The following is an 18,589-nucleotide window of genomic DNA, read 5'->3' on the forward strand; positions in this document are numbered from 1 at the left end:
ACATTTTTGCGTTGCAGCAGCATAAAAAACACATAATACAACATCATACTTAACCTCAATGTAATCCACTTCCTCAAAGTTCCAAATTCTCACCGATCAACTTTCTTTTGAGCTTTCTCTAAACTCCCTCCTCACCTCCTCTCTCTATACCCCTCCGCCAGATTGTTTGGCACCAAAGCCAGCAGCAAGGCCAGTTCTCCGGGCACCCCTGACTCTGGAAAGTGCCCGTCGGTGCTGGGGAGGCAGGGCAGTCTGGACTCGCCCTCCTCGGGGAGTCTGGGCAGCGCCGGGGGTCTCAGCGGAGGTAGCAGTCCGCTCTACGGGAAAACCCCCGATCTGTGCAGCGAGTCCCCCGCCTCCAGCCCTGCGTCCGGCCTCTCGCTGCCCTCCAACGCTCGGCCCTGGCCCACATGTGGCTCCTCGCAGGGCAGTAAGGACACTCTGAGCTGCCAGAGCATGAGCAGTCTGACGGCCAGCTCCATCGAGTCCATCGACCTGCCGCTGGGGCACCAGGGGCACAAGGTGGCTCGCACCGGCAGCGTCAAGTCCACCTTGTCCGAGGGGTGAGTAGCAGGGGAGAGGATGAGTGGATCATTGTTTCATACAGTAAGAGAACAGACATAATGCAGAGGAGGCTCCTGTGGTATTTACAAAGGAACAGGAATAAATTCACCCAGCATTAGTTTGTTTTCCTGGCGTGGTTTTTGGTTGACTAACATTTTACGACTCACAACAAGTTGCATTTACCGTTTCACTTCGGGAAATCCTGCGGTGGAAGAAGTATTCAGATCACCACAGGGGAAAGCACTGTACATGTCTACGGTGTAAATGTAACAACAGACGTGAATTAATTCAAACTAAGTGCTCACATTACCACATTAATGTTTAGCTCCATCTACTGTCTGCGGTTTTTCATTCACCGTAACGCATGATGGATTCAAATGCGATTTTTCACTGCTTTTTACGATGCATTGTGGGATACTTAGGGTTTCATACTTCTGACATTTGGACAGCACTACAGAGTGGCTATTTAATGGACTATATAGTGAGCAATGAGTGGTTTCAGACACAGACTTAATGTTCAAGAACAGGCTGTTGGTCCAAAACCATGCCAGAAAAATTCCTACACAATATTTAGTCCATTGAAAGTCTTTTTTCCAGGTTGTTCCCTTTATATATACAGTCTATGGTTGTTCCCATTGTTTTGTCGACATACTGTGCATGCATTAAGCCACAAAGTGAGATGTTATCTTTCTAGTTGATATTTAAATTGGCCTATCTTTTACATGTGTTGTCAGTGTTGCATTAGATGTGTTTTTGTTGTGTTCATTGCTTATGTCTTTGTGTTTTAAAATGTGACCAAAGTGTTTTTATGTCATCTAATCCACTCATCCTCTGTGTTTTAACAGCATGCCTCTTGACAGAAACACGCTCCCCAAAAAGGGACTGAGGTACAAAACATCTGCAGACTCTACTGCTCCCTTTTTATTTACATACTCCATTACTTTACATTACTCTGTCCCATTTAAAGTGTGCTTTTTATGTGGCTGTATGTGGTGTGCTGTGGCTATAGGGTACTGTTCAGGTGTATATCAGTATGTAGTGTCTCTACTTTAAAGAGTCCTCTCCTGCTGATGTTCAGGTGTATATCAGTATGTAGTGTCTCTACTTTAAAGAGTTCTCTCCTGCTGATGTTCAGGTGTATATCAGTGTGTAGTGTCTCTACTTTAAAGAGTCCTCTCCTGCTGATGTTCAGGTGTATATCAGTATATAGTGTCTCTACTTTAAAGAGTCCTCTCCTGCTGATGTTCAGGTGTATATCAGTATGTAGTGTCTCTACTTTAAAGAGTCCTCTCCTGCTGATGTTCAGGTGTATATCAGTATTTAGTGTATCTACTTTAAAGAGTCCTCTCTTGCTGATGTTCAGGTGTATATCAGTATGTAGTGTCTCTACTTTAAAGAGTCCTCTCCTGCTGATGTTCAGGTGTATATCAGTATGTAGTGTCTCTACTTTAAAGAGTCCTCTCCTGCTGATGTTCAGGTGTATATCAGTACGTAGTGTCTCTACTTTAAAGAGTCCTCTCCTGCTGATGTTCAGGTGTATATCAGTATGTAGTGTCTCTACTTTAAAGAGTTCTCTCCTGCTGATGTTCAGGTGTATATCAGTATGTAGTGTCTCTACTTTAAAGAGTTCTCTCCTGCTGATGTTCAGGTGTATATCAGTATGTAGTGTCTCTACTTTAAAGAGTCCTCTCCTGCTGATGTTCAGGTGTATATCAGTATGTAGTGTCTCTACTTTAAAGAGTCCTCACCTGCTGATGTTCAGGTGTATATCAGTATGTAGTGTCTCTACTTTAAAGAGTCCTCTCCTGCTGATGTTCAGGTGTATATCAGTATGTAGTGTCTCTACTTTAAAGAGTCCTCTCCTGCTGATGTTCAGGTGTATATCAGTATGCAGTGTCTCTACTTTAAAGAGTCCTCTCCTGCTGATGTTCAGGTGTATATCAGTATGTAGTGTCTCTACTTTAAAGAGTCCTCTCCTGCTGATGTTCAGGTGTATATCAGTATGTAGTGTCTCTACTTTAAAGAGTCCTCTCCTGCTGATGTTCAGGTGTATATCAGTATGTAGTGTCTCTACTTTAAAGAGTCCTCTCCTGCTGATGTTCAGGTGTATATCAGTATGTAGTGTCTCTACATTGGTTACCTGGCCGGCTCTGTTGTGATTGGTCAACCGATAAGAGATGTCCCGCCCCTTAGCCTATCACGTACAATGTGTTGAACGCTAGCCAATAGAAGCGCGAGTGGGAACTTTGGAATTGTAGCCTTTGCAGACCATTGACATGCACTAAAAACCTATATAACACACTACAGGAAAGCCAACAAAGCATTATAGCACCTCTTTAATTCATGCAGCATTTACACTTAATAACCACATTTAAAAGTATTACAAAAAGAATGAAAACACACATTTCAACCTGTTGATAGACCTCGACAAAATGCTGTTTTACAAGAGTAATAACAACCATTTAAATACCAGATCGTGTCCCTAAATGCTGCCTTAGATGATCAAGCATGAATGTATTTTTTCAATACTTTGATTTTCGCCTCGACTAAAGACACTGGGACAGAAATACCATAAAACATGACAGGGTTCGACATCTTCAGGGAACGAGGAGCCACTTTCCAATTATGTGGAAGAGGAATGCTGCCTTTTATTTCCGTGGCATTTGGATGTTTTGGGCGTAATGCATCCGATTGTATTCTACACTTCACTTCTGTTGGACGTGAGCAAAGACACAGTTTTTTTCTATACTATATATTTTGTAAAGACGCTTAAGCTACGCCACATGTTTGCCTGATCTTTAGATTTCTACAAGAGAAGCTTAGACTAGTAATAGCCTCATTTACTCCGATAAATAAGCTTGTTTACGGGCGTTTCTCAAAGAGTCAATCTCTGTGTCACACAAATCAAAACACTTTAAAGACGCCCAATCCCTGCAGGGGGGACATGAGTCACAGTTGTAAGGGACTAACGCAGGGTCAGACGTGAAAGGCGTAGTAATAGGAAAAATCTGCAAGCAAAACGGCGCTGAAAAGGGACGTGTGCAAACCTAATTATGATCCTCAAAGGATTAAATATGGCCGATTGTCACGCCTGCGATCAGGAGGCCTTCTGCTGCTGAGCCACTTAGAGGGAAGAGATGAACAGCAGTGTGTTTGGCAGCTTTAAACGTGTGTGTGTGTGTGTGTGTGTGTGTGTGTGTGTGTGTGTGTGTGTGTGTGTGTGTGTGTGTGTGTGTGTGTGTGTGTGTGGGTGTGTGTGTGTGTGTGTGTGTGTGTGTGTGGCTGCATGTTGTTTTTTGCCATCTGCTCACATCCTTTTATTTTGTAGCACTCATGCAGTACTTTAGTTAAATGTTGAGGTACTTGTACTTTACTTGAGTATTTCCATGTCATGCTACTGTGTACTTTTACTCCTCTACATGTATCTAATCCCTTTAGTTTCTTCACAGATGTGGATGAATGATGTGAAATCTAATCAAGTGTTGAATCAGACTTTAGTTCCACCTGGAGTAAATCCACCAGCTACCCTGCAGTATACAAAGTCATTCAAACTAGCTGCACCTTTACCAGCTTTGAGAACACTTTCATGATCAATCATTATAAAACATATCATATATATTATTCTGAAATGGACCAATCTGCACAACGACTACTTTTACTGTCTTTCACTATATTTTGATGAGAATACTTTCCTACTTTTACTTGAGGTACATTTTGAATGCAGGACTTTTACTGTAACAGAGTATTCCTACACTCTGGTACTTCTACTTTTACTCAAGTACAAGATCTGAATACTTCTACTTTTACTCAAGTACAAGATCTGAGTACTTCTACTTTTACTAAGTACAAGACCTGAGTACTTCTACTTTTACTCAAGTACAAGATCTGAGTACTTCTACTTTTACTCAAGTACAAGATCTGAGTACTTCTACTTTTACTCAAGTACAAGATCTGAGTACTTCTACTTTTACTAAGTACAAGATCTGAGTACTTCTACTTTTACTCAAGTACAAGATCTGAGTACTTCTACTTTTACTCAAGTACAAGATCTGAGTACTTCTACTTTTACTAAAATACAAGATCTGAGTACTTCTACTTTTACTCAAGTACAAGAGTATTTCTCCCACCTCTTGTCATTTCATCCACATATTTTCATAATCGCTTTTTGGATCATACTTACTTCCTGTGTGTGTGGCGTTCAGGTACCCTCCGTCCTCCAGGCAGACGTCCCATGAGGAGGGGAAGGAGTGGTTGAGGTCTCACTCCACAGGGGGGCTTCAGGACACCGGCAGCCAATCACCTCTGTCCCCTCCTGGAGCCTCGTGCACCACGGGGAGATACCACTACTCCAACCTGCGTACGTCTGTCAGATACACTCTGCTGTTTGTTTTGAAGGTCACCTATTATGCAAAAACATCCTCTTCTTCATGCCTCTTCTACATCAACATGTGTCCCCTCTTCTTCATGTCTCTTCTACATCAACATGTGTCCCCTCTTCTTCATGTCTCTTCTACATCAACATGTGTCCCCTATTCTTCATGTCTCTTCTACATCTACATGTGTCCCCTCTTCTTCATGTCTCTTCTACATCAGCATGTGTCCCCTCTTCTTCATGTCTCTTCTACATCAACATGTGTCCCCTCTTCTTCATGTCTCTTCTACATCAACATGTGTCCCCTCTTCTTCATGTCTCTTCTACATCAACATGTGTCCTCTCTTCTTCATGTCTCTTCTACATCAACATGTGTCCCCTCTTCTTCATGTCTCTTCTACATCAACATGTGTCCCCTCTTCTTCATCAACATGTGTCCCCTCTTCTTCATGTCTCTTCTACATCAACATGTGTCCCCTCTTCTTCATGTCTCTTCTACATCAGCATGTGTCCCCTCTTCTTCATGTCTCTTCTACATCAACATGTGTCCCCTCTTCTTCATGTCTCTTCTACATCAGCATGTGTCCCCTCTTCTCCATGTCTCTTCTACATCAACATGTGTCCCCTCTTCTTCATGTCTCTTCTACATCAACATGTGTCCCCTCTTCTTCATGTCTCTTCTACATCAACATGTGTCCCCTCTGTGGAAAGAGACTCTGAAAGTTTCAGGAACAAAGATTCTCTCTCTTTTTGATCCATTTCTATAAAAACCTGTCTGAAAATGAGCTGATCAGATTTTGGCCACTTTATGATGTCATAACGATGTTTTGTCTTGTGTAACCATTAGCCAATCAGCAACCAAGGTAACCCCCCCCCCCTTATCACCTGAATCTCCTCTAGAGCACCATTGAGTTCTTTGTAACCAAATCTCTCTCAGAGGGGCGTGGGGAGGGGCTCCTTATTTTCATCTAAAGTAACAGACAGAGAATCATCACTTTGGAAACAGGGCTGAAACAGAGGGGATTATGGGTAATGCTGCAATGATCTGTTTGGTGTTTCAGCCAATCAGAGACAGGTTCTGTATATATCTGAGACCTGTGATATATTGATGAAAAACAGTATAATAGGGGGCCTTTAAAGGGTCTCCTGTTATACTATTTTTGGGCATAACAAGTGGATTTTGCATATTAGGTGGGCTTTAATGTCTCTTATTGCCTTGTATATATGTATATATATATATGCTGCTGCTACAACGCAAACATTTCCCAAATTGGGATCAATAAAGTATATTATCTTATCTGTGTCTCCCCTCCTCCCCCCAGTGAGTCCCACTAACAGCAGCCAGTACACCCTGCCCCCCCCCAGCAGCAGCATGAGTCGCTCCAACAGCATCCCGGCCCACGACTCCTTCGACCTGTACGGAGAGGACCACCCTCTGGGGGGCAGCAACACCTCTCTGGAGGACCGGCAGAGAGGCATCAGCCGCTCGGGGTCCTTCAGGGACAGCACGGACGAAGGTAACACACACTCTGACACACACACTTTGAATGACCTGCGTTTCAAAGAGGACTTACTCTTATTAGTATTAAAGACTTCAGAGTTCACTCGTGGTCAGATTAACTAGAACGCAGAATTTATACATATGCACACATTGAGACATATATAAAAGCACAACTATCAATATGTACAAAACAGTTACTTCAATATCTTTGGGAAATGTACATTCGTGCAAGATTGTGAAGTGTCACATTTATATTTAGTTAATCCTTTTGTTTAGTCCCTCGTTAATCTCCGTGTTGTCTTTCAGTCCACGGCTCTTCGTTGTCTCTGGTCTCCAGCACGTCTTCACTCTACTCTGCGGTGAGTCTCTCCACCGCTAAACCCTAAAGTAAACTACTGCAGATGCCCACCAAATGCATCAGGGAGGATCAAACAGATAACACACACACTCACACACACAACATACACGAACAGTCCAAACCCATGGTGTATTTTCAGTTTACTGTCTCTGTCCTGCTTTGTAACTTGTCTTTTGATGTGATGCTGTTTCGTCTCGACTTAGTCACTCAATAAAATAAAAAATAACTCCCACACAAAACCAAAGAAATGTAATGAATGTGTGATGACAAAGCGCTTTATCCAATTTAGTTCAAAAGTCTTTTGGCAGATCTTCTCATGCTGTGTTTTGTAGTCAACTATTAGAAGATGCTTTATTGAACACATCGAGCCATATTTCTATTTTGTTTTATTAATATTTGCTTCTTTTTTGCAGACGGAGGAGAAAGCCCACTCAGAGGTAAGCATGGGGAAGCATGGGGAAGTGTGTGTGTGTGTGTGTGTGTGTGTGTGTGTGTGTGTGTGTGTGTGTGTGTGTGTGTGTGTGTGTGTGTGTGTGTGTGTGTGTGTGTGTGTGTGGCCAAGTATTACTATACTTGTGGGGACCTAAATCTGTCTACACAGTCACGTGTGGGGACTCGCCTCCCTTATGGGGACAAAATGGAGGTCCCCATGAGGGGAATCATTAATTTTAGGGTGAAGACTTGGTTAGGTTAAGGGTTAGGCATGTGTTGGTTATGGTCAGTGTTGTGCTAGTGACTGAAAACCAGTAACTAGTTACCATTACTAGTTACTTCATGTCAAAAGTAACTCAGTTACTTTACTGATTACTTACACCCAAAAGTAATGCGTTACTGTGAAAAGTAACGTTTTAGTTACTTAAAAAAAAGGTCTCCCATTAATGCCCTCATAGCCTTCATTTCAGTACTGTTATTGCATTGGAGAATAATACAATCTGTCGATCAACTTGACATGCATTATATGCAATCTGGATTGCATCGATATTAGCTGGCTTTCCATTTTTGCATATTCTTTCTCCAGGTAGTTGGAAAAAGTTTTCCGTCCCATATACCGTGTGCCGCCCGGACATGCTATCATGCTAACTAGCTCCCTGAAAGCGGGTGACTCCACTGTAGCAATAGCCTGCATGTGTTCTACAACATACCGTGCAATGGCTTTATCGACTTTTCCCTGGCCAGCAGTCCCTCGGTTAAAATCCAGCCGCTGTTGCTTAGGTGGAGGTGGAGTGGCGTCGGCTGAGTCTCTGTGGTCTTAGCTCCTAGCTTCGTCCCAGCATGTTGTTTTTGCAGATGTTTTAAGAGATTTGAATGACTGGTTTGGGCAGTAGATAGAATCTTTGACCCGCCAAGACACAACTTACATTTAACTAAAACGTTCTTTTCTTTGTGCTCGACAAAAGTGAAATAGTGAGAATATCTCCAGGTGGAGAAACTAGACTTGAGCTCCGCCGCCGCCATGATAGTCTTGTGATGGCGCGTTTCCACTGCAGCGGGTAGCTCGCTTTAAGCGTGCCGAGCCGTGCGGGGCCCGTTTTTGGTTGCCTTTCCACTTGGCCTAGTTTTGGCCCAGGGCTACTTTTTCACCTTTTTTCTGGCCCGACTAAATCGTGGTTCTAGGGCCAGGAACAACCAGGCTGAGTCGGGCTGAGTATGCTAAACTAGAGAGAGAATCGCTGGCAAGGGGGCTACAACTACAACAAAATGAACATATTTGACCGTGATTTAATTGTAATACACGTTTCAAAATTATGCCGAATTAACAACATACTGATACCGGTTAGTAAAAACCATGAATTAATGCAGGCGAAAAACCCTTTTAAAATGCGTGTTTTCTAAATGTAGCTTGGCTAAGCTAACGTTATATATGCTCCGACCGTCCACACTCACAACAACGGCCTACAGACATAAATAAACCAGCGACTGTATTCGCCATGACACAGGCAGTCTGTGGTTTGTACTTGTTTAACTTTTGTCTAGTTTCTGAACAGATATGAGGAGCTGTGAGCTCTGAGTGCTAAGAGCTAACGGCTGTGTTGTTTTTCTGGGGCTCTCATTGAAGATGACGTCACGGCTCCGCCTACACTGCGTTACTATAGTAACTGCCCCAGTTCCTAAACTGTAATGGAAACGCAGCATTAAAGTGAGCCGGCCTAATAAGGCCTAACCAAACCGAGCGAGGCCGAGCGAGGCCTGCAGTGGAAACGCGCCATTAGTAAACAACACAAACACGCCCACAGCCCGTCTCCGCATGTGACGCAGGAAGTATTGAAGTACATTTACTCAAGTACTTAAGTACAGTTATCATCTCTGTTCGCCTGGCTGTTGACTATATAAAAAAACTAACGGAGTAACGCACCATGTAGTAACGGTAACTGAGTTACTGAATTTAAAAAGTAATGCGTTAGAGTACTAGTTACTGCCAAAAATAACGGCGTTGCAGTAACGCGTTATTTGTAACGCGTTACTTTGTGGCGCGTTAGTCCCAACACTGGTTATGGTTAAAGTTAGGATAAGTTTTCAGGAAATGCATGTAAGTCAATGTAATGTCACCTGAAGTGATGTATACATGGTGTGTGTGTGTGTGTGTGTGTGTGTGTGTGTGTGTGTGTGTGTGTGTGTGTGTGTGTGTGTGTGTGTGTGTGTGTGTGTGTGTGTGTGTGTGTGTGTGTGTGTGTGGTGTGTGTGTGTGTGTGTGTGTGTGTGTGTGTGTGTGTGTGTGTGTGTGTGTGTGTGTGTGTGTGTGTGTGTTCTATCCATCTGTCCGTCTGTCTGTCTGTCTGTCTGTCTGCCATTACGTGTGTGTTTTGCTGCCTTTCAGGTGACTGCTGGCTGTGTTTCTGCACTTGGATGTTCTGTGTGTGTGTGTGTGTGTGTGTGTGTGTGTGTGTGTGTGTGTGTGTGTGTGTGTGTGTGTGTGTGTGTGTGTGTGTGTGTGTGTGTGTGTGTGTGTGTGTGGGTGTGTGCGTGTGTGTGTGTGCGCGTGTGTGTGGCACCGCTTATTCAGAGAGTCTCTCCATGTCAATCAAAGCACAATGTTTTCTACTTTCATATCCTAAGACAGGTGCCATACTCGTGAATTTGAGCTTGTTGTCATCCTTTACTCAGGGCTTTACTGTTCTTAAGAGTTTTGGCAATGAGAATAAGAAACAATAAGGACTTCATTGGCATATTCTGGGGGATTCTTATATCCTAAAAAGACAGGAAATATGTCATAAACCAGATGTCCTTTTGACAGCCATTTTGAACTCATCTTGAGTGTGATACTCTTATACTTTCTATTTTGGTAAATGAACACATCTGGCACTGAGCTTGTGGATTACTTACCTAAGTGTTAATTTTATTTTTGTTTTACTCTTCTCTTTTCAATCAAGGGCCAAACAGTCCAAAATTCCACGGTAATCCCCCACACTTCCCCCCAGTGTCTTCTCTTACTGCACATCACAGTTATCCACACGGAACTTTTGAACGTCTTATTCAGTCCTCTTCAGGAGTGGAAACTATATACCTGCTTTTCTCTTTATTTCCCGAACAGCAAATCAGAAAGCTTCGCCGCGAGCTGGACACCTCTCAGGAGAAGGTGGCGACCCTGACGTCTCAGCTGTCTGCCAACGTGAGTTCATTTGAAATACGTCCTCAAAACAGCCGGCTTATTAGCATAACAACCTGCTGCTGGAACGCTTTATAGGAACGACTTGGAGGAATATAAATCTTTAAGACGCCCAAGTGTTTTTCTCTGTCTTTGAAGCCGTGTGTGTGTGTGTGTGTGTGTGTGTGTGTGTGTGTGTGTGTGTGTGTGTGTGTGTGTGTGTGTGTGTGTGTGTGTGTGTGTGTTGTGTGTGTGTGTGTGTGTGTGTGTGTGTGTGTGTGTGTGTGTGTGTGTGTGGTCTAGCATTACTATACTTGTGGGGACCTAAATCTGTTTACACAGTCACGTGTGGGGACTGGCTTCCCTTATGGGGACAAATTGGAGGTCCCCATGAGGGGAATCATTAATTTTAGGGTGAAGACTTGGTTAGGTTTAGGATTAGGGTTAGGGTAAGGTTAAGGGTAAGGATTAGGGTTAGGCATGTGTTGGTTATGGTTATGGTTAGGATAAGTCTCCAGGAAATGCATGTAAGTTAATGTAATGTCCCCTGAAGTGAATGTATACATGGTATGTGTGTGTGTGCGTGTGTGTTTGCGTGTGTGTGTGTGTGTGTTTACGCTTCTAATTGTGAGATGTTTGTTGCTGTCCCTAGATGGGATGTGTTCTTCCGTGTGTTTGTGTATCTGCTGCACAGAGAGGATCGTCTCTTTGCCTTTGTGTCGTCCGCTGGGATTTCAGCGAGAGAATAAGCTGCAACCAAATACAAGCATGCAGGGAAAATCAAATGGAGAAAGAGTCAGGGAGATGAGGATAAGTGAAGCTCGACTCAAGAGTGCCCTGCGTGGGTGAGAGCGATGCAGAGAGACCCTCGACCCCCAGACAGAGCTGTGGTAAATCTCCTGAGTCTGACTCCACAGAGTACATACATCCTGATACTCGTGTTTAAAAGTACTCTGGTGAAAGTAGAAGTACTGACTAAACTTCTTTACTCAAGTAAAAGTAAAGAGGCTTTGAAATGTACTTCAGTAAAAAGTACCCATAACTAGCAGCTGCTTTAAAGAGTACCTGACCTCCCTTTATATTAATAGAACAATAATGTCATTGTTAGCTAATGAATGTTTCCATGCTGAACAACGGCAACATGACAACGTTTCCATTGGTCCCTCTTCTTTAGAGAAGACCAGGAAATGATGGATACACGGATCGTGTTCAAATCAATAGGCACGCAATGACTCTAAAGAATAATGATCACGCATCAAACACACATTCAGACTAAAGGAACCAGCTGTTTGGAAAATGAGAGAAGTAGAAAGTACAGGTATTTGAGTTCAACATGTAAGAAGTAGAAAGTACAGGTATTTGGGTTCAACATGTAAGAAGTAGAAAGTTCAGGTATTTGGGTTCAACATGTAAGAAGTAGAAAGTTCAGGTATTTGGGTTCAACATGTAAGAAGTAGAAAGTTCAGGTATTTGGGTTCAACATGTAAGAAGTAGAAAGTTCAGGTATTTGGTTTCAACATATAAGAAGTAGAAAGTACAGGTATTTGAGTTCAACATGTGAGAAGTAGAAAGTACAGGTATTTGGGTTCAACATGTAAGAAGTAGAAAGTACAGGTATTTGGTTTCAACATATAAGAAGTAGAAAGTACAGGTATTTGAGTTCAACATGTGAGAAGTAGAAAGTACAGGTATTTGGGTTCAACATGTAAGAAGTAGAAAGTACAGGTATTTGAGTTCAACATGTGAGAAGTAGAAAGTTCAGGTATTTGGGTTCAACATGTAAGAAGTAGAAAGTACAGGTATTTGGTTTCAACATATAAGAAGTAGAAAGTACAGGTATTTGAGTTCAACATGTGAGAAGTAGAAAGTACAGGTATTTGGGTTCAACATGTGAGAAGTAGAAAGTACAGGTATTTGGTTTCAACATATAAGAAGTAGAAAGTACAGGTATTTGGGTTCAACATGTAAGAAGTAGAAAGTTCAGGTATTTGAGTTCAACATGTGAGAAGTAGAAAGTACAGGTATTTGAGTTCAACATATAAGAAGTAGAAAGTACAGGTATTTGGGTTCAACATGTAAGAAGTAGAAAGTTCAGGTATTTGAGTTCAACATGTAAGAAGTAGAAAGTACAGGTATTTGGGTTCAACATGTAAGAAGTAGAAAGTTCAGGTATTTGGTTTCAACATATAAGAAGTAGAAAGTACAGGTATTTGTGTTCAACATGTAAGAAGTAGAAAGTTCAGGTATTTGGGTTCAACATGTAAGAAGTAGAAAGTTCAGGTATTTGGTTTCAACATATAAGAAGTAGAAAGTACAGGTATTTGTGTTCAACATGTAAGAAGTAGAAAGTACAGGTATTTGGGTTCAACATGTAAGAAGTAGAAAGTTCAGGTATTTGGTTTCAACATATAAGAAGTAGAAAGTACAGGTAATTGGGTTCAACATGTAAGAAGTAGAAAGTACAGGTATTTGAGTTCAACATGTAAGAAGTAGAAAGTTCAGGTATTTGGTTTCAACATATAAGAAGTAGAAAGTACAGGTATTTGGGTTCAACATGTAAGAAGTAGAAAGTACAGGTATTTGGTTTCAACATATAAGAAGTAGAAAGTACAGGTATTTGAGTTCAACATGTGAGAAGTAGAAAGTACAGGTATTTGGGTTCAACATGTAAGAAGTAGAAAGTTCAGGTATTTGGTTTCAACATATAAGAAGTAGAAAGTACAGGTATTTGTGTTCAACATGTAAGAAGTAGAAAGTACAGGTATTTGGGTTCAACATGTAAGAAGTAGAAAGTACAGGTATTTGTGTTCAACATGTAAGAAGTAGAAAGTACAGGTATTTGTGTTCAACATGTGAGAAGTAGAAAGTACAGGTATTTGTGTTCAACATGTAAGAAGTAGAAAGTACAGGTATTTGTGTTCAAAATGTAAGAAGTCAAAGTAAAAAGTCGTCAGAAAAATAAGTAGTGGAGTAAAGTACTGATACCAGAAACATGTACTTAAGTGCAGTAACGAAGTATTTGTACTCCACTACTTCCCACCTCTGTCTGACTCCACTCAACGCCCTAAATGCCGGCTCCGGTCTGATGCTTTGTTCTCAGAGCTGAAACTGAAGGAGAAACTTCAGGAAACTTGATCAAATTAGACGTTAGAAGTTATGAAGGATAGAGTAAGACAACTTCTGTTCTGCTTTGCTCACCTTCAAATGTACAATGCCTCGTTCTTTTATCGCAACGCAAACATTTTTGAACGTTGTTGAAACGGAGCTCACAGCAGGAACAGTTGGTGTTTCTAAAGGTCACTGTAAGACCTTTGCTTTGCAGCTGGGGACACTGTGTGTGTGTGTGTGTGTGTGTGTGTGTGTGTGTGTGTGTGTGTGTGTGTGTGTGTGTGTGTGTGTGTGTGTGTGTGTGTGTGTGTGTGTGTGTGTGTGTGTGTGTGTGTGTGTGTGTGTGTGTGTGTGTGTGTGTGTGTGTGTGTGTGTGTGTGTGTGTGTGTGTGTGTGTGTGTGTGTGTGTGTGTGATCTGCCTGGGCACACTGCCCACGTCTCTGTGACACACCAGGTCTGACAGGTGGCTCAGGGTCTCTGGCTAAGGATGTGAGGATGAGCTAGATACACACACACACACACACACATACTACCACACAGTCACACACACACATTTCACAGATCAGGACACATAACCAGGAACATAAGGCTTCAGCATTCATTCAGAGACAAAAATAGACTGGAAAAACACATGCACGGCCACTCCAGATACACACGCACGCACGCACACACACACACACACACACACACACACACACACACACACACACACACACACACACACACACACACACACACACACACACACACACACACACACACACACACACTCATACAGACACCTGAGGTTCAGCAGAGCAGGTGGAAACACTTCTTCCCTCTTCAAATGTGTCACCTCTGCAGCTTCAGGTGACTCATGACGCCAGGGAGTGTCAAGAAAAAGGTTTTCTCAAAACAGTTTTACCACATTTGGGAAATGTGTATCCAACCTTTTTTGCTCTAAATCCGTTTAAAAATATATATGTTTGTGTTTTCTATATATAATACTTCTGTTGCTTTCCTACCTGAAATGTTTCTCTTTGAATGTCTTTCGTTTCTTAAAGAGGCTGTTAGTTTCCTTTGTGTTTCCTTAGTGTTGTCCGTGCGGGGGTTGGAATGTTTCCTGCATGCCGGGGCCTGTAATCAGGCTCCATAGCTCAGGGGTTAGAGCACTGGTCTCGTAAACCAGGGGTCGCGAGTTCGATTCCCGCTGGGGCCTTGACGATATTTATATATAAATAGATAACCATGTTGTTGTAAGATCAAACCTTTGAACATACAATACTATAGAAACACTATTGACGGCAATAAGATGCAACTGTAAAGCTATAAAAAGCTCTCCATACATCTGCCTATTCTGATAATGTATGGTGAAATGAAAGGGCTGTGCGTTGTATTTTTTACAAGATATCACTAGTTTATATTTTACCTCTTCACAATAACAGCCTTCAGATTTGAATTTTTTTACTTTTGCTCCTTTGTCTTGTTTGACTTAAAAGAAACCTGACTTCTCTTACCAGAAACCCCACGTTTCAATTCTCTGTCAATGAATTTTCTTCTAGCTAGCATTCACGAATATTCAGAATCAGAAATTCTTTATAAGTCCCGAAGCGGGGAGATTTACAGCAAAAGTGACGTAGCAGGTGAAAGATTATAAAGTAGTTTACATAGAATGGGATGAACCCCTCTTTAATGGTCTCACATGCACACAGTGAAATGTGTCCTCTGCTTTTAACCCATCCTAGTACCAGGAGTCTAGTACTAGGAGCAGTGGGCAGCAATTGTACAGCGCCCGGGGAGTAATGGGAGTGGGGGGGGGGGGAAGTCTGGTGCCTTGCTCAAGGGCACCACCGCAGGGCAGGAGGTGAACTGGGACCTCTCCAAGTAGCAGTCCACACTCAATATTTAGGTCTGTTCCGGGACTTGAACCGGTGACCCTACGGCTCACAGTCCAAGTCCCTGCTGACTGAGCCACTGCCGGACATGTTAAATATGGAAAAAGCACACATAAGTAATAGAAATAAGTACTTATCCATGGCTAAAAAGCATAGCAGAGTAACAGCAGAATATTGATTAATACACAGGCAATCTTTTATAATACTGATCATTTTTGCATGGGTCAGTTGTTTGTGTTTTGATGTATTCTGATGATTTGCATGTCTCTCTCTGTGTCCTCAGGCTCACTTGGTGGCAGCCTTCGAGAACAGTCTGAGCAACATGACCTGCCGCCTGCAGAGCCTCACCAATACGGCCGAGCAGAAGGTACCACAGCTCAGAAATATACATCTGAAATGTGTTAAACTCCATGGACGAGGGATTAGAATATAATAGAATCCTTTTTTGCAGTGGTTTTCAAACTGTGGGGCGCGACCCCTGGTGGTTTGCGGAGGTACTGCAGGGGGGCGCGGGAAGATTTATTTTTATTTTTATTATTATTTTCTCCTTTTAGCTTTGTGAAGCACCTTGAGATGACGTTGTTTTTAAAGTGTGCTATATAAATCAAATGTATTATTATTATTCAATTGTAAACAAACACTGCTCGAAAATATCTCATTGGTCAGAGAGCTGTGGGCATACTGCTGCCTTTTGCAACATCCTACTTGTGTGAGATCGGCTTTTCTTGCTGCCATCAAAACCAAATACAGATCAAAGCTGAACATTGAGAATGAACTGAGGGGCAGTCTCAAAACAGCAGCCTCGCTTTGAGAAGATCTGCGAGGGAAAGCAAGCACACACAAGTCATTGATAGGCTATGTGTGGAATAGGAATAAGAAATTTGAATTAAAAAATCTACTACTCAGGGAAGAAGGCCTGCTAGTTTTAATTAGGCCAAATTAATTCACAGTATCTATTACAAGCGCTTTTGTTAATGTGTAATCCATAATAAAATATACAATGATAGTTGGATCTTTGTATCTTCTTATTATTAGCAGAGAAAATGTAATGTTTTTACAACAATATACAATTAATCCTACCAATATAGATGGGAACCGGAAAATATTTCCAATTACCCAAGGGGGGCCCGACTGAAAAAGTTTGGGAACCACTGCCTTATTGTCATTATTCAGGTACAACAGAGACGTACAACATTCAGGAGAACACAACATACAAACAACAAGCAGTCATACTTCAATATGCAGATGAAGTTAAAGTGCAGGAATATATCGGTTACAGGGAGGAGAAGTGATCAGAAACAGGGACCGGTTGTGTAAAGGTTGTGGATTAAAGGGTATATTTTACCTTGAGGTTCAGTTCCTGACGCTTGCTAAAGCTTGCCTGGTTGTATTAAAGGTTTTTCGTATTAAAATGTTAGGATATGCCTGAATGTTTCTCTTAATTCACTCCTTTCCCAAAACACGTGTTGCCTCAGAGAAGCAATAAGGTCCCAGTTCGCAGCATATTTCATGAACCCAAGGACCCCAAAACACATTTAACCCCCCTGTTGTCTTCGGGTCAAATCTGATTGCTTTCATCAATCATAACTTTTTTGTTTTACATTCGATTGCATTAAGGCTTCATGATATCCTTCACAGGAGACATGTGAACATATACAATGGCTGATCACCACTTTCGTTGCATTTTGGATGATTTAGTCAACTTTGAAACACCATGGTGTTCCCGGTCTGACCGCCATAAAGAAAAGGAATTAGTAACCATCTGGATCAGATATCAAACACACACACACACACACACACACACACACACACACACACACACACACACACACACACACACACACCATCCCCATGCTTACCTCTGAGTGGGCTTTCTCCTCCGTCTGCAAAAAAGAAGCAAATATTAATAAAACAAAATAGAAATATGGCTCGATGTGTTCAATAAAGCATCTTCTAATAGTTGACTACAAAACACAGCATGAGAAGATCTGCCAAAAGACTTTTGAACTAAATTGGATAAAGCGCTTTGTCATCACACATTCATTACATTTCTTTGGTTTTGTGTGGGAGTTATTTTTTATTTTATTGAGTGATTAAGTCGAGACGAAACAGCATCACATCAAAAGACACACACACACACTCTAGATGTGTTCCCGCTCTTATGTGCCCCTCCCCCCACATGGATCACACCTGGCACACCAATACATGTTCAGTGTCTGTTCTTTGTATATTTACTGCAGTTGTTCATGTGTACCAGTAGTCTGATACAATATGTACAGTTTGAAAGGGTGTTAAATGAAATGTGGTGATGATTCATGGTTTTTGTGTTAATGTAATAGCAGTTAAAACAGGACCGGTCACATTTCACCGGGAACACCAAAGTAAGGGGGGGGGGGGGGGGGGGGGGACGAAGACAATAGGAGGGTTAAAACCAGTGAATTCTCCAGAAATCCTCAAGACGTCACATTGTATGACGGACAGGACGTTGAATGCAGGAGCAATATGTCCCTATCACGAATGATGCACATATCCTCTGTTCAAAATGAGCTCTTCAGTAATCCTCTGTATTAACTCAGAGTGGGATTTGGTGGAATCTCGTCGTTAAACAAGGCCTTACCTAACTTTGAATTCAAGTGGAATCTGCAGTGCTTTGGGCATGGCATTACAGGAAAGTCCTTTTATCTGATCGTGTTGAGAGACTTCCTCAAAATAACCCTGTCCTCTTCATCTTCGTCCCGTCCACTGAAAGCCGAGCCAAAGCCAGATATAGGAACACATTGGGCCAAAGAAAGACATGTTTCCGTGCGTCATCCTTTGAGCATCCTTCTCTCTCTGCAGGAGACGGAGCTGGTGGAGCTGAGGGAGACGATCGAGTGTCTGAAGACCCAGAACACTGACGCTCAGACGGCCATCCAGGTGGCGCTCAACGGACCGGACCACCTGCACAAAGGTAGGCAGGAAACAGCAGGGAGGCTGGAACAAACTCTCCTAAAGTTCTGATTGTTTGAGGAGGCCTTCGAAAACTTAGTGTTTCACCGTTTGATGCATTTTATCGAATGAAAACAACCTGTTGCTGTCTTTCATTTACACTCAGTATTTATAGGTGTTTGAACACTGGCCTCGTTCCTCTTCTTCATGTCTCTTCTACATCAACATGTGTCCCCTCTTCTTCATGTCTCTTCTACATCAACATGTGTCCCCTCTTCCTCATGTCTCTTCTACATCTAC

At 42.2% G+C, this 18,589-nt stretch overlaps 1 protein-coding gene and 1 non-coding gene across 2 annotated transcripts in view; both read left to right on the top strand.

The window, feature by feature from the left end:
* LOC117561366 (neuron navigator 3-like) overlaps positions 1-18,589 on the top strand; it is a gene marked incomplete at its 5' end in the record, with an annotated part of 73,840 nt that overhangs the window by 35,598 nt on the left and 19,653 nt on the right. Inside the window, 10 exon segments of the mRNA XM_034238686.1 lie at positions 162-563; positions 1,410-1,451; positions 4,767-4,921; positions 6,259-6,453; positions 6,744-6,796; positions 7,209-7,232; positions 10,164-10,187; positions 10,325-10,402; positions 15,645-15,728; positions 18,200-18,311. Of these exon segments, the coding sequence (XP_034094577.1) occupies positions 162-563; positions 1,410-1,451; positions 4,767-4,921; positions 6,259-6,453; positions 6,744-6,796; positions 7,209-7,232; positions 10,164-10,187; positions 10,325-10,402; positions 15,645-15,728; positions 18,200-18,311 (1,169 nt within the window).
* On the top strand, positions 14,613-14,685 carry trnat-cgu. The gene has a single exon. It is a non-coding gene; the product is annotated as a tRNA-Thr (tRNA).

The sequence above is a fragment of the Gymnodraco acuticeps genome, unplaced genomic scaffold (assembly GCF_902827175.1).
Source record: "Gymnodraco acuticeps unplaced genomic scaffold, fGymAcu1.1, whole genome shotgun sequence".
In the NCBI taxonomy this organism is placed as follows: Eukaryota; Metazoa; Chordata; class Actinopteri; order Perciformes; family Bathydraconidae; genus Gymnodraco; species Gymnodraco acuticeps.